General features: G+C 38.5%; 1 protein-coding gene across 2 annotated transcripts in view; it reads left to right on the plus strand.

The window, feature by feature from the left end:
• The window catches only part of ADK (adenosine kinase), a 274728-nt gene extending 258507 nt beyond the window's left edge, over positions 1 to 16221 (plus strand). For both annotated transcript variants that reach the window (XM_085065580.1, XM_085065581.1), the window contains one exon: positions 15050 to 16221. In XM_085065580.1, coding sequence (XP_084921706.1) covers positions 15050 to 15174 — 125 coding nt within the window. In that variant the 3' untranslated portion in view covers positions 15175 to 16221. The remainder of the gene's footprint in view (positions 1 to 15049) is intronic.
• Positions 16222 to 17924: the final 1703 nt, after the last annotated feature.

A 17924-nucleotide genomic window follows, 5' to 3' on the forward strand; every position in this document is an offset into this window, starting at 1 on the left:
CATTCCATAAATAATAAATTGATCATTTATTCTCCTCAGAGAATAGAGTTTCCTCAGTTTAGTCCCCATGGGAGAACTGGGACTCATAACAGTCTGGATACACAGCTGATTATAGTCTTATGTGTGCTGTGGTCTCCTTCTTCAAGGAGTCATTTGATTTTCCTTCCCATATGTAGGAAATAGGATATTGGACTGGGTAGGCTTTGATTTGGTCTGTGTTTCATTCAGGGGAAATGTCTGTATTTTATCTGTATCACACATTTCACGTGTTTTCAAAGTATGTATGTGTAACAGGAGAAGTTCTTTATTGTCTGCTTAGCAGCAAGCCCTGTGCATTAGTGTAGGCAATGCTCCTCATCTTCTAGCATTGGGTCTAGCACTGAGGCAGCAGTGTTACTGTCCTGGCAAACTTTTTACAACAGGAAGGTTATATTCTCTTCAGTGCTTTTCTACTTCTTGCTTTGACTGAGGCTTTTATCAGTTGTTACTATCTAGGCAACAGTACATGTAATGTTTAGATTTTAGTGCCCTTGTAGTAAAATGTTTCAAAATTAATCTCTAAACTAAAAAAAATTACCTGGTGTTATAATATCCTCTCATGTAAACCTAGTCCCTTTATTCAAACAGCAGAGAACAAGACTCTATGGCAAAGTGTCCCATACTTCTCTGGGACTAGTATATTAACATGACTGATCAGCGTTTTGCTGGAGCAAGTGTCTTGGCTGAGAGGGGAATGTGGGACATAATGAGAGCTAACCCCATCAAACAAGATTTTTTTTTTGCATTAGGAGGTCAGGTTAGTTATACTCTGTCATATTTTGAAAGGTCTTTCACAGAGACACTGTCTTACTCACAGATATAACCCTCACAGGTATAACTCACAGATTGTAAGGAAATTCCTTCTCAATAATTGTGCCAACTTGGCAAATCACCCCTCATATGTTTCTCCATCCAAAAGTTGAGAAAAAGAAAATTGCTGGGATTTGGTTTTGGTTTTTTTTTACTAGAACCAGTCTAACTACTGAAGCTCTTGAGACCTTGAAGTCAAGAAAAAGTTTAGACACAAAGTTTCTAGCCGCTTGTAACTCTGTGAGTTGATTCATGAGTTCAGCATTTCTGAACATGAAGCTGCTGGCCTCCAAGGAGAACTAGCTCACCCCAACAGCTAGCAGCAAGAAATAAACTGCATTCTTCAGTTGAAATGTGGTTTTATTAAGCTGGCACCAGGAATATCTCTGAATTTCTTGCTTCTTACTGCAGACAGCAAGTCATCTGCCACTCAAGCTGGTGCAGGGCATGAATAAGAAACGGGGTTTTAAAATTGCCACAGGTATCTATATGCTAAAGACACTTTTCTAAACAACAATAACACAGTTCTGCTTTTATTGCTTACCAGCAACACTGCTTCCTTTTACAAGTTTAAGCAATAATGGTTTACTTCATAGCATCTCAGCACCTCTTGTGGTTTTCAGGAGTACCACAGATTTTTGGTTATAAATCCCTGGAATATCCATAAATTAAAGTTGCAATTCCACCTCCAGATTCTTATGACATTGACAAATCACTTGAGGTTTGCTGACATGACTTATGTCACAAGAGTCCTCTTAATGGAATTACAGCTTTTGTTTGTAAAGTTTGGGGAGCATTCTATTGCTCATTAAATTAACATTTATTTATTTATTATTAGTCAGCCCCTGTTTGAACCATTGCAGTAATGGTAATCAAAGCATACTTAATGGCAATACATAGATTGAAAAATGGGCAGTTTTACTACTGTATGCTTTCCTTTATGCCATCCTGCTCTCTTTCACCAGAGTAGGTCTGCCTTCTGTTTGAACTCCCCTTTGTCATTGCTACCGTAACTAATGAAAACAATAAACATCTGTTCTGATAGTTGCTGCCATTGTTTCCTGCAAAACCTCTCCCCTAGAATCTGTTCAGTCACTGAAACTGGGTACAGAGTTCATAACAAATGAATAGGAGAAGGTGTAAAAGCTATGTTTCTTCAGGTTCCATCAATATAAATATATTGACTTAATAATCTACTATGATTTAATCATATACTACATGAAAAGTACTAGAGTATGAAATGGAACCACAAATCATTTTCAAGTGCCATGATGAAGCAGTGACAGAATGATCGCAGCAAGTGTGTATTACTTATCACCATGCTATAAAGATGTTATACCATTCTCAAGGAAAAGAAATCCCAAGGTAGAAGGAGCTCTTCATTAAGCATTGTATGGTGCCACATAGGAGCGGATAGCAATTTGCCTCTGTCAGTATCAAAGGGGAGGTCAATGGCTCAAACCACCTGTCAATTTAAAAACGGCATTGGCAGCTTTCATGTGCTGAGGAATCTCATAAAGCTGCTAGCTAGAATTTGAAAGCTACAGTCACAATTTTTTGGCCCACATACTTACCGAATAAGCAGTTCTCTCTTTCTCTTTTTTGTGAAGCCCAGCATGAGCCTTATGAGATGGCCAACTACTGTCTCAGCTATCAGAAAACTACTCTGATAGAGACAGAGAGAGCAGCAAAAGAGGAGTCATCCTCTTTTATGTGTCCTTGTGTGAGTGGGCCTCATGGCATCCTTATCTCCTCTTCAGGGACCACAGGGCTTAGTGAAGACACTTCCCTCTGTCCGCTTCTATTTGAGCCAAACTGTCTCAGTAAAGTCTTTTCTTCATCTTTAGTAGAGGTTAATTTCAAATATTATTTTTCTGTCTTAATCTAAACATCTCTACAAATTAGATAAAGACCTTGGACTTGTAGAAGTTTGCCTAAAGGTCCTCACATTGTTCAAATTTTAGCCTCTTTTCATGAGGTAAATGCAAATGATTTTCTATAGAGAGACATCCAGCTTTGATTTCAGAACTAAATAATATTTGGTATACTTCTACATTATTGAAGTGTTGAAATATTACCTTTAGTGTGAAATATTCTTTGAATATATTATACATGTACATATACATGTATGTATGTTTATAAAATCACAGTACAAGAAATAAAAATACAGGTTTAAAAAGAATACATAGTGCACAGAATAATTGGTCATCATTATGTCTCTACTATTTAAAGTTTGATTCAGAAACTTATTTTAAAAAGGTCTGGTTCTGTTTTCTGAACACACTAGGATAGCTTTGGAATATCTTGGCTGAAGCTGATAGATTTAAACAAGTATAATATTGATAAAAATGAGAACATAATTGAAACCAGTATAGTAATTTTTATGCTGTTGTTCTGCAGAATCCATCATTTATGGAAGGAATCCAGTGATTTTTAAAATAAAAATTAAAAAATCATCTTGATGGGATTTGACATCATCTGAGTTGACCCTGCCTTAAACCAGGGCCTGGAGCAAGTGACCTCCAGAGGTCCCTTCCCACCTAAATTTTGTTATGGTCATATGAGTTTTAATCTTACAGGTATTAAGTTTCCAGGTGCCAGTTTTTGCTCCTCTGGAAATCCAAACTCAGTCATCTTCAGAGGGCAATGTTGGTGGCTTAAGAGTAGGAGCTGACTGAATTTAAAAATGAAGCTCATAGAGTGGGAATTCCATCTTCTTGCAATAAATCTGTTCTAGGGCAAAGAGGGACTGTAGTCATGACTTAGTCTAATAAGTCCCTTATGTATTTCTTGTGAAAGAATTTTGGGGATAGAGCCATGTGCACATGTGAGAAATGAAACAAGCTCTTATGAATAGTTCCTATATGGCTATTCCAGGAGTGCTAAATATGGAAAAAGATCTGATAATGCCTTCAGCAGAGACAAATCTGAATCGTTTTTCAGAACACTAAATTATGAGTAAGCTTGTGACTATATTAAAGTTACTTAATGAATTTTTAGGGCTCTTGAAGATTGGGAAAGAATTTGTTTACACTAAAAACAAATATTTCTCTTTATTTGTTGTATTTTCCTTTCTGTATACATCTGCATTGTAAGGGCTGCTCTCCCTCCAGTAGTCACCACCCCTAGAACATTCTAGATTTGTTGAAATAGGAGTTCAAGGAGTAAGGAACAGGTCTTTACTGAACAGCAGGAGCGTGATATCAGAAGCTACTTCATCCACTTATAGCGGTCTTTAATTTTTATAAGGTTTTTATACTTGTTTAAGATACCTTGGGAAATTGTCATCATTTTTAATCACATTTGATAGAGAGAAATACAGTGGATAAAATATCACGGCTGTGAAGTACTCCCTTCTGATAACACCAGAGCTCTGAGATGCAGTTTTACTTGCCAGCTGGGAGCAAGGGATATTTTTTCAGTGATACCAATTAAATATGTATGTGCATGAAACTTGTAATGGCTGATTTTTGCTACAAAATTTATCTTCACCAGCAAAGAGAGAGGGGATACTACTTTGAATTGTTCTGTCTTTTCTTTGAAGTAAAGATAACTGTTATAACAGAAAGCAGCACTCTCTTAGTTTTCATTTGTTCGACATGGGTGGCTAATTGCCTCTGAGCAATCCTGTTGTTACTGAGATCATGGTGGATGAGATAGGGAGCTTTGAAATAAAAATACTTACTTAGTGTCATCAGCACTTTGACTGACAGCCCATTTTGCCCGTCTTTACTACTCCTGGTTTATAAACAGCATACACAAGTATAATAGCTGAGCTGCAGAGAGGGCATCAATCTTTGCTTGCTAGGGGATAACTTGTCAACATGTTCATGACTTACCACCCTGTGTTCTGATGGCATTCAGAACTGTCTCAGATAAACATCACACATAAACCCAGGCTATTAGATGATCATGTTATCTCTCTAACTGACCTTCTACAATCTAGAAAATGACCAGATTATATGTTCCTAGTTGATTTTTTCTCAGTCTCAGCTAGATGCACGTCATTATTCTGATCAATAGTGTAGCCAGTTGCTAGTAATTTCAACATTAGTATTGGCTCGTTTTCGAAATTTGCCACAGTTTGAATTGCAGCTACTTAAACAAAAACATAAAAATAGATATCACTCAGAAAAAGACATGGAACATTTCTGTTTTCTTTTTAATACCTGACTTCTTTTTTTACCAATTTCCATTCAAAATTATTTCGTTGGAAAGAATACCTTCTTCTGTGCTGACATTATACTTAAATCTGGTTGCATGTGTTGCCCAAGTGTAATTGTGATTATACTGTTTTCATTGTTTGTTTTAATTGCTACCCTTCTCTGGGTTTCTAATTGTTCCTTCTAATTTAATTACATAAGTATTTTTATCATTATATAGTAATGTAAATATAATTCACATTTTCACCTGTTCAGTTTAAAATCAATCCAGAAAAACACAGTAGAATAAAAGTAAGGTAAAACATTAGTATACTTGCTGTCATTTCTTAAATAACATGTAGAAGTGAAAGATCCACTTAAAAGGATCAGTGTATGGAATTAAAAAACCCTCAGAAGTTTCTAATTAGACTGAGGCAGGACCTGATTCCTTTAGCCTCTGTGTCTCTCTTCCTGTCAGTGACACCGTCAGTGTTAAGGGAGCCTCAGTACACAGCAAGAGGATTAATATTTTGTGAAATTGGGTTTTAAAAGGCCTAATTTACCTCACCATAAATTCTGTGACATTCTGGACAGGTTTTGTGAAAAATAAACGGCAAATAGGTTGTGTACATTTTAAAAAACAAACCTACTGTGTTAAAAATAGATTTTCAAAACCAATTATAAAGTTCCAATTTTTGCTGTAATAGCTATGGGACAATTACAAATTGACTTAACGCCTCAAAGCAAATCATCACCGTTTAAAATACTTTGTCATGCCTACTATCCCTACCCTCATAACATTTCATTTTATGTTAATGTGTCATGTGTTAGAAAATCATGTAATGATAAAGAAAATGTTCATGTGGAAGGTTAGAAATTACTTTAATGAGTTACTATTACCTTGCTTGCAGACTGTTGGCAATATTTTTGTGTTATTTTAATGTATTCTGAGTAGAGACAGAGGCACTCGTCAGATTGGATCATCAAGAACATTCCCCTGGGAATCAGGGCAGGATATAGTCCCCTAAGAAATGATGTGTCAGATTAAGCTGATGCTATATTCACAGGAGATAGAACACCACACAATGAAATATAAAAATACGCTGAAATACGTTGTCTGTTTGACATCCACTATGCCTCGGTGGGTGCTAAGGACATGGACACAGTGACCAGAAGGACACTTCTCAGGCCATGGTGTTCACAAGCTGGGTCCTCACTCACAGCTGCTCTGTTACATAACAGGATGGTAAAGTCTCACAGAATTTGTTCACTTCCCCCACGCTGCAATGGGCTCATACTTGAAGTGGGAAGATGGCAAGATTGCAGTAAAAAGGAATAAAAATAAATTCATGGTCCCAGTTAAAAGCAGTGGCAATAGCAGTGCTTGTAGGTTGATTTGGCACTGATCACCAACTCAAGGGAAAGGGATGTTACTGTTATTGGTGATCAGTAAATTTTTGCTATCAATCCAGGACTGCAACAGATATTTAAAGAGCCAACAGATATTAAGTGTCACTCTGTTAAAATAGGAACATTATGAATATAATGCTAGGTAGGCTATTTCAGCCCACAAAAGTCATGAAATTCATAGGCTGCCTAGCTCCCCTATTCCCAGCTGCACTGGGTGTTACTTTTTGATTCTCTTTACATACTGCTGGCTTGGCTGTGTGGAAGCACACCTGCAAATAAAACTCTCCTGAGAGATGGTTGTTCTACAAATACAACTTCAAATCTCCCAACTTTTGTGCATATGAATCTCGGCTATGAAGTTAGATTAATGTAACCTTTTTTTGCACTTGAATATATGTTAAAACTGAGTAGAGGATAGCACATATTATTCCATTTTATTATCCTTAGAACTTCGTTGTAGCTATAGTCAATTAGAGCAGTTCTCTTCCTCTTATTCCAAGCACTAGGTGTAGTAATCTGCACCAGTTAGTGTCAGTACAACAGATCTGGTTTGGGGCTCAGAAATTTTCCAGGTACTAATAAAAGAAAGCTTATTTCACTCTGCTGTCTCAAAAATTATGAAGAAGAATTTTAGACTTTGAAGAACACTTCTGGGAAATGCTTTCAGGAAAAACAAAGAAAAATATCAGCCTGGAAAGTATTCTTTTTCAAATAGAGACGATAATTCCAATGAAAATACCTATTTCTGATTTGGCACATACAGTGTGCCTTGAATACTCCTTGTAAGCTTAGAGGGGGGTTTTTTAATCAAATCTTTCCCCTGGAGGCTCCTGGAGACAAGCCTAAGGCAACCAGAATCTGATCCTAAAGGAAATTTCCCAAAGCTCATCATGTGGACTTAAAAATGAAAAATAGGACCAAACCATGAGAAGTTATAACTTTGTTATCATTTTCCTTTATCACATCTTTCTTGGAGCATATTATAGACTGAAATGGTTCTTTTCTTGGACAATAAGATGCACTGGGGAATTTAATAGAAGTGATATGCAACAGGTTATAAGTGGAGTTCACTGAGAATAATTAATGTGGAAGGGTCTCATAGTATAAAACACTCTTTATGTTTATAACAAAATTTAACAAAGCTCCAGCTTTGAGCTGTTTCCTCTCAGAAGGTGGACAGTATGCAGTCAAGGCACAAGGCAAGTGATAGGAAAACTCTTACCAATCTAAGCAGGCTTCACCTCAGCATCTCTTCTCTCAATCCATGGCTCAGCCTTCAGGGGCAAGTCACTACAGAGGTGCACACACCATTTCCACTTGAATGAAAGCACCAAAGAAACACAACTGCTGATCTTCCTTAGAGGAAGGCCCATCTCTGATGGGCCTGAGCACCTCTACAGACCCTGGGAGCTGTGATGACACTTTGTTCTCTGAGGTGCAGTGGGCTGGCCTAGTAGAGCCAAACAGTGGCAATCGTGTTCAATGTAATGAAATTATTCAGCCTTGAGTAACTGATTCCTAATGCAGTAACAGGGATGTAATGAAGTTTTATTTCTTTTTTTTCTTTTTATTGTCACATTTCTGCAGAAATCTTTCATTAACATTTTCCACATGTAATGGTTTAAAGCATTAGAGACTCTTCTTTTTTTGCTTTGTGTATTCAACACCTCCTCTCCATTCCAGGAAAAGGCTGCTAAACTGAAAACACTCCTTTCACTTATTCATAGTTGTCTAGTAAACGCAAAGTTGTATTATTTGCATGTGTCCATAAATGACTGCATAACCTTAGACTGAGGAAGATGTACAACCATTTGAGTGATCCTTACAGAAATCCAATGCATTCAAAATGTGACTGTAAATAAGAAGAATACAAGAGGTCAGGCATAGCAGTACCAGTATCACTGCTTTTCTTAAAACATTCTTGGTTTAGTATTCATGCTGGTGATTATAAAATAAGAAGTTTTTTGTACATGGGCAGTAAAATGCTTTTAGCAAGTGACCGTTTTATAAATAAAGCAAATATAGACTTCTGAAACATTTTATTTGTAATCTCATGGTTTTGTCATTCTCTGGAAGTAAAAATATTGACATTTACCAGGCTGTTTGTTCCAGCTTTCTGGTCTCCTGCAGTTTATTTATATAACAACCTTATCGATGAGCCTCTTACTCAGCTCTCTAGGTTTAACTGAGTTGAGTCGATTTGCTACCACAGTTTCAAGTCGCTGTTACAGAACAAGCAAGACATCCTAATAAAGCTGTAAACGTGTTTACTCAAACATGGTATTGATTTTACTTGGAGAGGGAGAGCTAGTGCTTAGCATGGTGTCAGGAAGGATGAATTTAACCGCAGTTTTTCATTGTCATCTGTCATGGTTGTGAAACACTAAGTGAAGCCACAAGAGGATAATTAGAATTGCCAGAAATTTAGCCCCTAAAATCAGTTAACCACTTGAGATTTTTGTAGTTTAATTAGTTTTTATTAAAACTTTCCTCCAGTGGTATAATCAGGAAGGATTTTCTAATCTAAAGTGAGAGATTTCAAGGTTGCCACTTGTTAGATACACATCTTAAATGACCATTTTTACGGAAGGGTTGGTAACCTTTTTTCTCTCAGTTGTAATTAGCCTGGCACTACAGTTCTGTATAAGCACAGAGCCATTTCATTTTAAAGGAGAGAAAAAGACACATGTTTCTATGCATATACATTTGTAGTTAATAACACATATATGCATATATGGAATCATTCTTACAGTAAATTTTTAGAGAGACAGTACTAAAGTGCGTGAAGGTTGAAAGAAATATAGAGTGTTTGAAGATGCTTACGTTCAATTTATCTTATATACTGTAAGTCTGATGTGTCAGACCACAGTGCCAAAAGACATGAAAACAGAAGCCAAGTCCCTCCCTTAATCAAAAACGTTTCCATTTAGAATAGCCAACATTTGGTTTGATAGCAATGGGCAGGGCCTCTGGCTTACCACAGTTCTTGGCTGTAATATCCACCATCTGCCACAAAATTAAAAAAGGAGAAACCTCAGCATGTTGACGTACGGTCGTTCAGTGACTATATTGCAGAATTAACTAATGCCAACATCTTTTACAAAATCTAGGGTGGCTGGTTGGCTCTTGGCAGCAGCTTTGCCAACCACCTGATTACAAGTGACCAGGCTCGTGCTACAACATTAACCCACTCCAACAATGCTAAAAGACATCCAAAAAAGCCCCAATCATATCAGCTACAAGGCTTTACATTGACTGGGTAATGTTTCTTGAAAACTGCATCTTCCCACACTCCTGGCCTGGAAATCTAGTGGGATCACATAAAAATAGATGAGCGTTCCAACTGTGATAAATTCTGTATATGAACAAGAGTGTGAAAAGGTGCTTGCAACTGTCCCCATGGTGGAATAACACCATTTTAAAAAATGCAGTTCAGAAATTAGGCTGTAGAAATTTTAAATACAAAAAAGAGGAGGCAGCTCTGCTGGTCATGATCCTTTCTGTGGCTGGGACAATTTTGATGGTCAATGGCCTGGCTAGCATGGGTTATATTAGGTGCTTCAGGGCTCAGCTGGAAGCAGAATTGTCTGGGAACATCACATAGCAAAAAGGTTTTGAGGGGCTCTGACTCAGGGTCAGCTTGTAGTTGTTTATAATTGATGCGTTTGATAATTGGGTTTTTTCAGCTTTTCCCTCTTGCATTACAAAAAAATTAATTTTGCCATGGGCATTTTATAAAGGTTGGAAGTGTGAGAGAAACTGTAGAAAGACGAGTAGTGGGGGTGCTCGGTGTCAGAGGCTATAAACAGATTTTCAGCCAGCATTAGTAATTAACAGTCATTAAAATTAATTGTCAAGTGTACAATTTGAAATGAAACATTTGGCTTCAATATTGAGCTGTTTTTAAGTGTTGTTAAACCATTACTGAAGCAGACCAGAACTGTTTTAAATCTCCACTATCGGACTCCCACATTGCTGCCCAAGTGTTCATTCAGAATTACCACTAATAATCTGGAAATAAAACTTTCAAAGAAATCACTGACTTCAGTGAAATTGCCTCTGAAATACCTGTTTTGCTGAAAATCAACTTGGTTCTCCCTTAATGATTTTTAAGTGCTACTCAGCTCTTAGGAGTGACAAAGTGAAGGTGACACCTTTTGTATCAGTCAGTGGACTGTCTTGCTGTGTCCTTTCAAACTTATATTGACATCCCCAGAGAGATTTGAGCTGGTCTCAGTGAAGGCCTGGATGTGAGGCTCAAGCACCACTTCTGGCACGTGGCTTACAGGACTTTCCATTTGGTGAGGAGCACAAAAAGGAAGAAAGCAACTTCACTTTTCCCTCATTCTGTTTGCAGACCCAACAATTACAAACATTGTCTTTGACAATATGTAATAAGAAAGCTGGAGAGAATAAAGATTAACTCTCAATTATTTCAGGCACACTTTCCAGAGCAAAGTGTTTCCAGAGTTGCTTTTCTCTACTGAGCAGAAGAGAAATAATTAAGGGCCAAAAATAGCTATTGGTGTGTTATAATCACTTCTATCATCTGGGAATGCAAGTACATTTCGTACCACTTTAAGGTTTAAAGCAGCTTTTGAAGTGGTCTTTTTTCTAGGAAGGTGAGTGGGATGAATTGGACCCAGTTCCAAATAAATTCTCACCATTAGTAGGTGCAATGTGGTTACTTGGCTATCCATGCCTGTGAAGAACAAAAGACATCCCAGTCTACTCTGAAAGCTTAACCAAGATGGTTCATTACAGCAAGGTGGCCTGCTAGACATCCTGCAACTGCCTTTTCCCTTACTCCATAAACAGTTAACATGTTGGATGACAGGGCAGGAGGCAGACAGGAAATCCTTAACTTTGGCTCTTGCCTTTGTGTTCTGGTGTGACAAGAGTGGTACACAATGCTTGTACCACAAGCCACATCTTTAGCAATGCAGAAATGTTAGTGCAGAACAGCTGCAGTTAGAACATGGTAAAAAATATTGCCTGAAGTTTTGGTAAAATACTTCAAGTGAGGCTGTCTTGTGTAGCCAAAATATACTATTGCTTTCTGCACTCCATTCTGGGGATAGCCAGGAACTAGTTCAGACTACACAGAAATGAAGTAAGTGCTGAGCCTACTTTAGTATGTGCTGGGATGATCTAGGTCTGTGATCTCAGGCCTGTGATACAGGATCAGAATTCAATCCTGCCCTTTTGGTCTCTGAAGTTGTAGGAGTGTGAAGTAAGTCTGAAGCCATGTTCACTTATCTTCTTGCATTTCCACTCATGGCACCTTAAAGAGATTACAGCCTTCAACTACTTCTCATCTTCCCCCCACTGCCCTGCTTGCTGGTTGGGCTGTATGAGTGCTCACTAACCCACTTCAGTTTCTGTCAGCTGGGTTAGCAAAGATCCACTGTTCAACAGCTACTGTTTGAGCTGATTGGGCTCATTTTGACAGGCTATCAGGTTATACCAGCAGCAAAGAAGCATGGTGAAAAACAGATGGAGGAGTAACTTCTTCAGCTGGAGCTCAGATCTGAATCCATGCCTTGAGAGTATGACTCATGGGGTTTGCATCACAGTACCTTATACACTGGAGGAGGCAAACTCTGAATTATATTCTGACCATGTTGCTTTTTACTGCATTAACTAAAAAGAACATTCTGCAGCTAAGGCAGCCAACCTGATAGAGCTCTTTGCTTCTCTGCTCAAACAACACTGCTTTCTGGTGTTCCCTCGGGGTCTGCTTTGCCAACTGCCTAGTCTTACTATGTGATGTAGTTCTGTGTTTGTGATATGTGTGTTTGTATTGTCATTCGATGCGATATTGTGTCAGATACTGCTATTTCCATTTCATCTATGAAACATACCTTTTAAGAGAAACTCAGCAGACAAGAGAATGGTTTGAGGGCAAACTCCCCTCTGCAGTTTCTACATATCTCATATATGACAGCTGTACTTAATGTCATTTCTCCACCACTCTGAAATCACAGCGATCTCTCATTTCTATCCCCAATTAGAACAGGATGTTTTTTCACCTGACTTTGCTTTCACTTAGATCAGAATAAATAAGAAGTAGCTTCACTGAAGACAAAAGATACATACTAGCTTGAAACTACAGTGAGCCTGGGAGGTGGTGACAGTGTTAGTCTAGTTGGTATTGAAAAATAATTCATGTTTTATGGTCCTTTCGCTCTGTGGATTTTCTCATCTTCTTGTATGTTTGATGCCTTGATCATAAATGTAGGGGATAGTTGTTCTTTCTTGTATAAAACTCTCTCTGAATTCATGCTCTGCACAAAACCTAGCCCCATGTTTGCCTTTGGAGACCTGCCCAGTGCATCTTCATACTTACTGAGTCAGAAATGGACTGTCTTAACAGCCTCATTTTACATATGGTTACAACTTGCTCTCAAGTTTTAACCACCCAGAAGCACACTGGCAAGCTCCTGCCTCCCAGGCAGTTTAAATTTAATGATTGACACCCTCCACATATCCAAGAAAGTTTCTCCTAAGAATACATGTTAATTTAATGGAGAGCAGACCATTTTCATCTCGTTATTCAGAAACTATCTGATTTCTGCCAGGCATGCTGTTTGAATTTTTCAACTGTTACCCAACTATTGCAGCTGGACCATCCTGCCACAGTTGTGTTGTCTGTCATCCCTGACTGCCATCAGTGATAGCACTCACAGCACAATTTCTTCCTGGTTTAGATTCTTATCTTCGTATACCGATAACTCCTGTCTTCTTCACTTGTGCTTATGGACTTACCTTTTGTTGGTGAAGCAGTCATTTTTTCCCAGCTAGTGTCAGTCAATATCTATGAAATTCCAGCCAGTATGTAACTCTCTAGAAAAGTATTGATGTCTGAAACATGAGTTTTCTCCTTTTTTAACTAATCTGCCTACTCTCTATGACCTCCCTCTTCCAATGAAAAGTGTTTGATTTATAGATGTAGTTTCAAACTACAACTATTGTAGTTTCTCCAATTCGGTGCAGTTTAGAGAAAACTATATATCAACTAGGCTTCTTTTCACTATCAGTCATGGCCAAGAAGCCAAGATAGATATTGGTAATTCATGAAAACAGGTCTTTTGCTCACCAGTATTATCCTTCACTAATCTAACCTATTTTTCATGTTTTACATGATACTTAATCTCCAAAGAGCAGACATCATTGCATAGGATGAAATATTTTTACTATCTTCTAAAATTGTGCTGTAATGTGCCACAAAAGGAAATATTTAGAAGCAGAGCACAGGTTAAATGAGAGCATCACAGTATAATGTAGAGCCTTTGTCCCAATACTAACCCAGATGAACAGAGAAAGTGAATATGGAAGCAAACTTGCAAAACATATCAGCTTTGAATCAAAATTTGTAATATGTCAGAAGTTGCTACCGATGATATACACAGTACTTAGCAGAGAGATGATTTCAAGTACATTTGTACTGTCAAGGCCCAAAGCCTGAGCATGACAGAAACTTGAAATGGTGGATGAAATCTTTAAAAAGAACATCTTTCAGCTTGCTAGAATTCTGATTTTCTTGGGCAAGTCTCACTTTCCTTCTGTGATTGGATGAGGAAGAGAGATACATCTGAAACATGTTAAAAACAGGATAAAAGTGAATAAAATATTACCTCTAGAATGACAGAGTGGAGTTTTAAATTATATGATACTAAGTTTACTTCTCACATCTTGAAAACCTCTTCCAAATTTAAAATACATATTTCACCTCTGCCATAAGTTCTGTCATGCTTTTGATCACAATAGTTTCAGCCAAGACAAAATGTTTCAGAAATGAGGGACTCAATCCATAAAATTTCTGGTGCTGCTTGTACTTAACTTCTCCAAATACCTTTTTAGGACTCCCTGCTTCTATTCATTCAAAGAGGTGCTCAGGTTTTCAGAGCACTCAGCTCCCAGTGATTCCTGCCTTTCTGAGCTGTGCATGCCAGGCTGTGTCAGCTGAAGCCATGAACTGCATGCCTCTATTCTGAGAGGCACCAGGCTCTCTGTGCAGTTTGCTGTTTTGGGGGTATCTGCACATGCTCAGAGCTACCCACTGTTGCTGAAGTCTTAGATAAAATGTCCCATAATCAAAGGCAACACATGTCATCTAATTTCCCTCATCAGGTAAAAATTTTTCACCTTCTTTGCACTGTGAGCACCTGTAACTCTGAATAAAATGTTTCTCTATTACATGCCTGTCTCTTTTTTGGATAAAAGCTTGCAGGCAGCTGTGTGGGGCTGTGGCTGTGGCTGTAGCCAGGAGGAGCAGAAGGAACTCTTCAGCAGGGAAAACTGCTTCTTTGTTTTCAAAATGGTCTTTGAGGAATCAGGGGTTATCTCTATAAAGAAGTGAGCAAGAATTCTGGTAAAATCATTTTGAGAACATGAATAACAATCAGCCTTGATAATCTTTAATTTACTGGAAGCTACCAAATGGAGACTTTAGATAGAAATAGCAGCAGCACTGCTCCAGCCCTGCAGGTCACTCAAGTGCGATGCTCAGTTTAAACTGGCCAGGCTGCAGGGGTACATACAGGCAGGCCAGTATTTCAGTGCTTTGCCCTGTAACAAACTGATACAGTCAAAGAACTAATCTGACCATTTTCTCCCTTCTCTTTCTCTCCCACTGTGTCCCATAGGCTTTCTGTCCCAGCTCGTCTATGACCGGCCGGTGACCGAGTGCATCCGGGCTGGACATTACGCAGCCAGCGTAATTATCAAGCGTTCAGGTTGCACCTTCCCAGAGAAGCCTGACTTCCACTGATAGTGGTGAATTGGAGGGATCAAGAGTAACTTCTGTGTTGCCATGGGATTGCTGCCTAAATTTTTCCTCTTTCCCTTTCCTTACCTTTCCAGTACCTGCATCAACGCTTCTGTACTTCTGTTCATTGTATTCTAAACAAAATATATATTTCTATGGTGTTTTCCATTTCATACATTTACCATGTCTTAGTAGTCTTAACTTTTGGAAGCAGTGATAAATGAAGCTTATTATCTCATCAATCAGGAAAAAGTGTTCTATTTACACAGTTTCCAAGGAAGTCCCATTTAAATGACACTGCTGATTAACACCATTAAAATACTTCTGTTGAATTATCTAGTTTGTATCCAGCTGTGGCCAAATCCTATCCAACTAAATGAAATCAACAGTGCTGACTTTATTTGTCACTTAGCCTTATAAACAGGGAAATGTTCTTTCTATCTAGTAGAGTCAGACCTGTGTAAAGAGTGATGTAAATGTCCCAGGAATTTCCATACTTGTTGGAGTGTACAAGATCTGGCCATCAGATCCAGCCCAGCTTCCATGAAAGTACATCACTGTTCTGTCAGTAATTTAAACACCTGATCCACAGTTGATATTGTGCATTCAGTCATCTTGCACTGATGGCAGTAGCTTGGGTCTGGCCACTTTAGTCCATCAGTACATCTATAGGTCTATAGGTACAGTCACTTTTATCTGTCAGGTGAGCTAGCAGATAGGTACTTTCAGTGATTTCAGGGCAGATGCATGTGTTGATGAATATAAGCATACTGATAGGTCCTATCTCTTCCATGTGAGCTTTCTAGAGGCTGCATTAAGGTACACATAATGAAAATGAGGTACAGAAATATTTATGCAGGATATATTGACAGGATATGCCAAATGGAATCTCTGAAACGCACATTTTTAAACTTTTAATTTACTTTGGATAATTAAGCAATATGGTGGATTTTGTTTGTATTTACAGTATTCAAAAAGGTGATCTGACACTGCATTCATTACTTTGCTATGTAATTTGATACTGATAAATAAAAAATTGTCATACAGTAATTCCTGGTTTTGTGTTGTTATGTGTCTTTCTTCTGTGTATCCTGCTGAAATGGGATCAAGAAATGGGTGCTTAACCCACAGTACATGCTAAATCTCAACGTTTTATACATGACTTTCAGTGTTTAGGTGGGCGTTCAAGGGTGATCTCAACATTAAGAAAGAGAAGGAACATCAAATTGGTGTTTGTACTGCAGAAGACATGAAAAATTAATGGCTAGGGTTCATCAAAAAATGTTAAGTCAGTGCAGGGTTCACACTTTACTGCCCAGGATGGAACAAAGGACACACAGAGACTGAATGTTGTTACTGCAGTTTGTGTATTGCAAAGAGCATGGGGAGGAATCAAGGCTATGATCCCAATTCCCTTGTTTGGCCCAGTATCCAATCTGACACATTGGACAGCAGGCTCTGTCATCTTAGAGATCACCTGGTGTGGGATTCCTGTGAGTGCATCAACCAGCAACTGGTGAAAATCCTCGCAGCTCCATGGAACGGCACTGCCACAAGCACAGGGCACGGCATGGTGAGTCCCTGCTGTTCTGCCTGGCCTCTGCTCACACTTGCTGCCTGAGAAAGGTTGTATGTGCAGACCTTGTCTGTCTGCACACCTGCTCATGAACAGCTTTGTGTAAATAAGACTTGTCTGGTTTCATCATAGTGCTACTCTCAAAAGAGCTTTAGGCTTTACATTGCTCATGTTCTAGCATAGGTGAGAGGAAGAGAAATGAATATGTTGGAGTGAAAATAGAATGGCAAACAAAACTAAAAGTCTGCAGTGTACATGGTCTTCAGGCTTTATCGGTTGATCAGAAGAATGTTATTTTTTACATCTCATAGTTAATTTCTAATTTTTTAACTTGACGTATCCATGTGATGTGTTTTAATCAAGAAAAACTGACAGGCCAAAGACGGATGTGTTGCAGTCCCTGCTTTTAATATATAGTCACATATGCCACACCACTCTTACTGCATGAATTTGCCTGTGAGTAAGGAAAACCCCAATGGTTTGGTGGTTAAATTTGCTGTTGCTGTTGCTCTGCACCCATGACACTTTCCATTCCTCTTCAAACAACTTTATCAATGTCCTGGCCTGATAATTATGGCTCATTTAAAATGAATATAAGTAAGTAAACATTGTTTGTCTTACCAATGAAACTACAAGACAGCATAACTTCTGTAAAGAAAAAGAGCATATGTAAAGGCAAGTAGTCATAACACTGTGGAGATTCCTTCCTTCCTTCCTTCCTTCCTTCCTTCCTTCCTGCCTGCCTTCCCTCCCTCCCTCTATTCCAGTTCAGGATGCAAGAGCATCAAGTCAGAGGTTCTGTTCTGAGCTTTTCCACTGATGTGCTCAGTGAGCTTGGGCTCCTGACATTTGGCTTTGAGAGTCAGCTACAGAGCGTAATTTGAAGCCAGTGGGAGCAGCTGAGCAATAAACTCCTACCCAATTCATACAAGGGCATCAGAGTCTGACCTGCTCTATTTGACCATTCATTATTTCTCCAATATCTGTCAATGGATATTTTTGGATGCTATATAGATACTTAGAAGCATATTGCCAAATCATGCTAAATAATTTCAATTTCTGCTGTCAAATTGCCTGACGATTTCATTCTTGCTTTTTTTCAGGATCTGTATTCCTTTCCTTCTTCTTACTGCTGAAGGGGGGTTTACCTATATAATGGATAATGATGTCACCCTTA

The sequence above is a fragment of the Lichenostomus cassidix genome, chromosome 6, assembly GCF_008360975.1.
Source record: "Lichenostomus cassidix isolate B80296 chromosome 6, HeHo_3.0, whole genome shotgun sequence".
NCBI lineage: Eukaryota > Metazoa > Chordata > Aves > Passeriformes > Meliphagidae > Lichenostomus > Lichenostomus cassidix.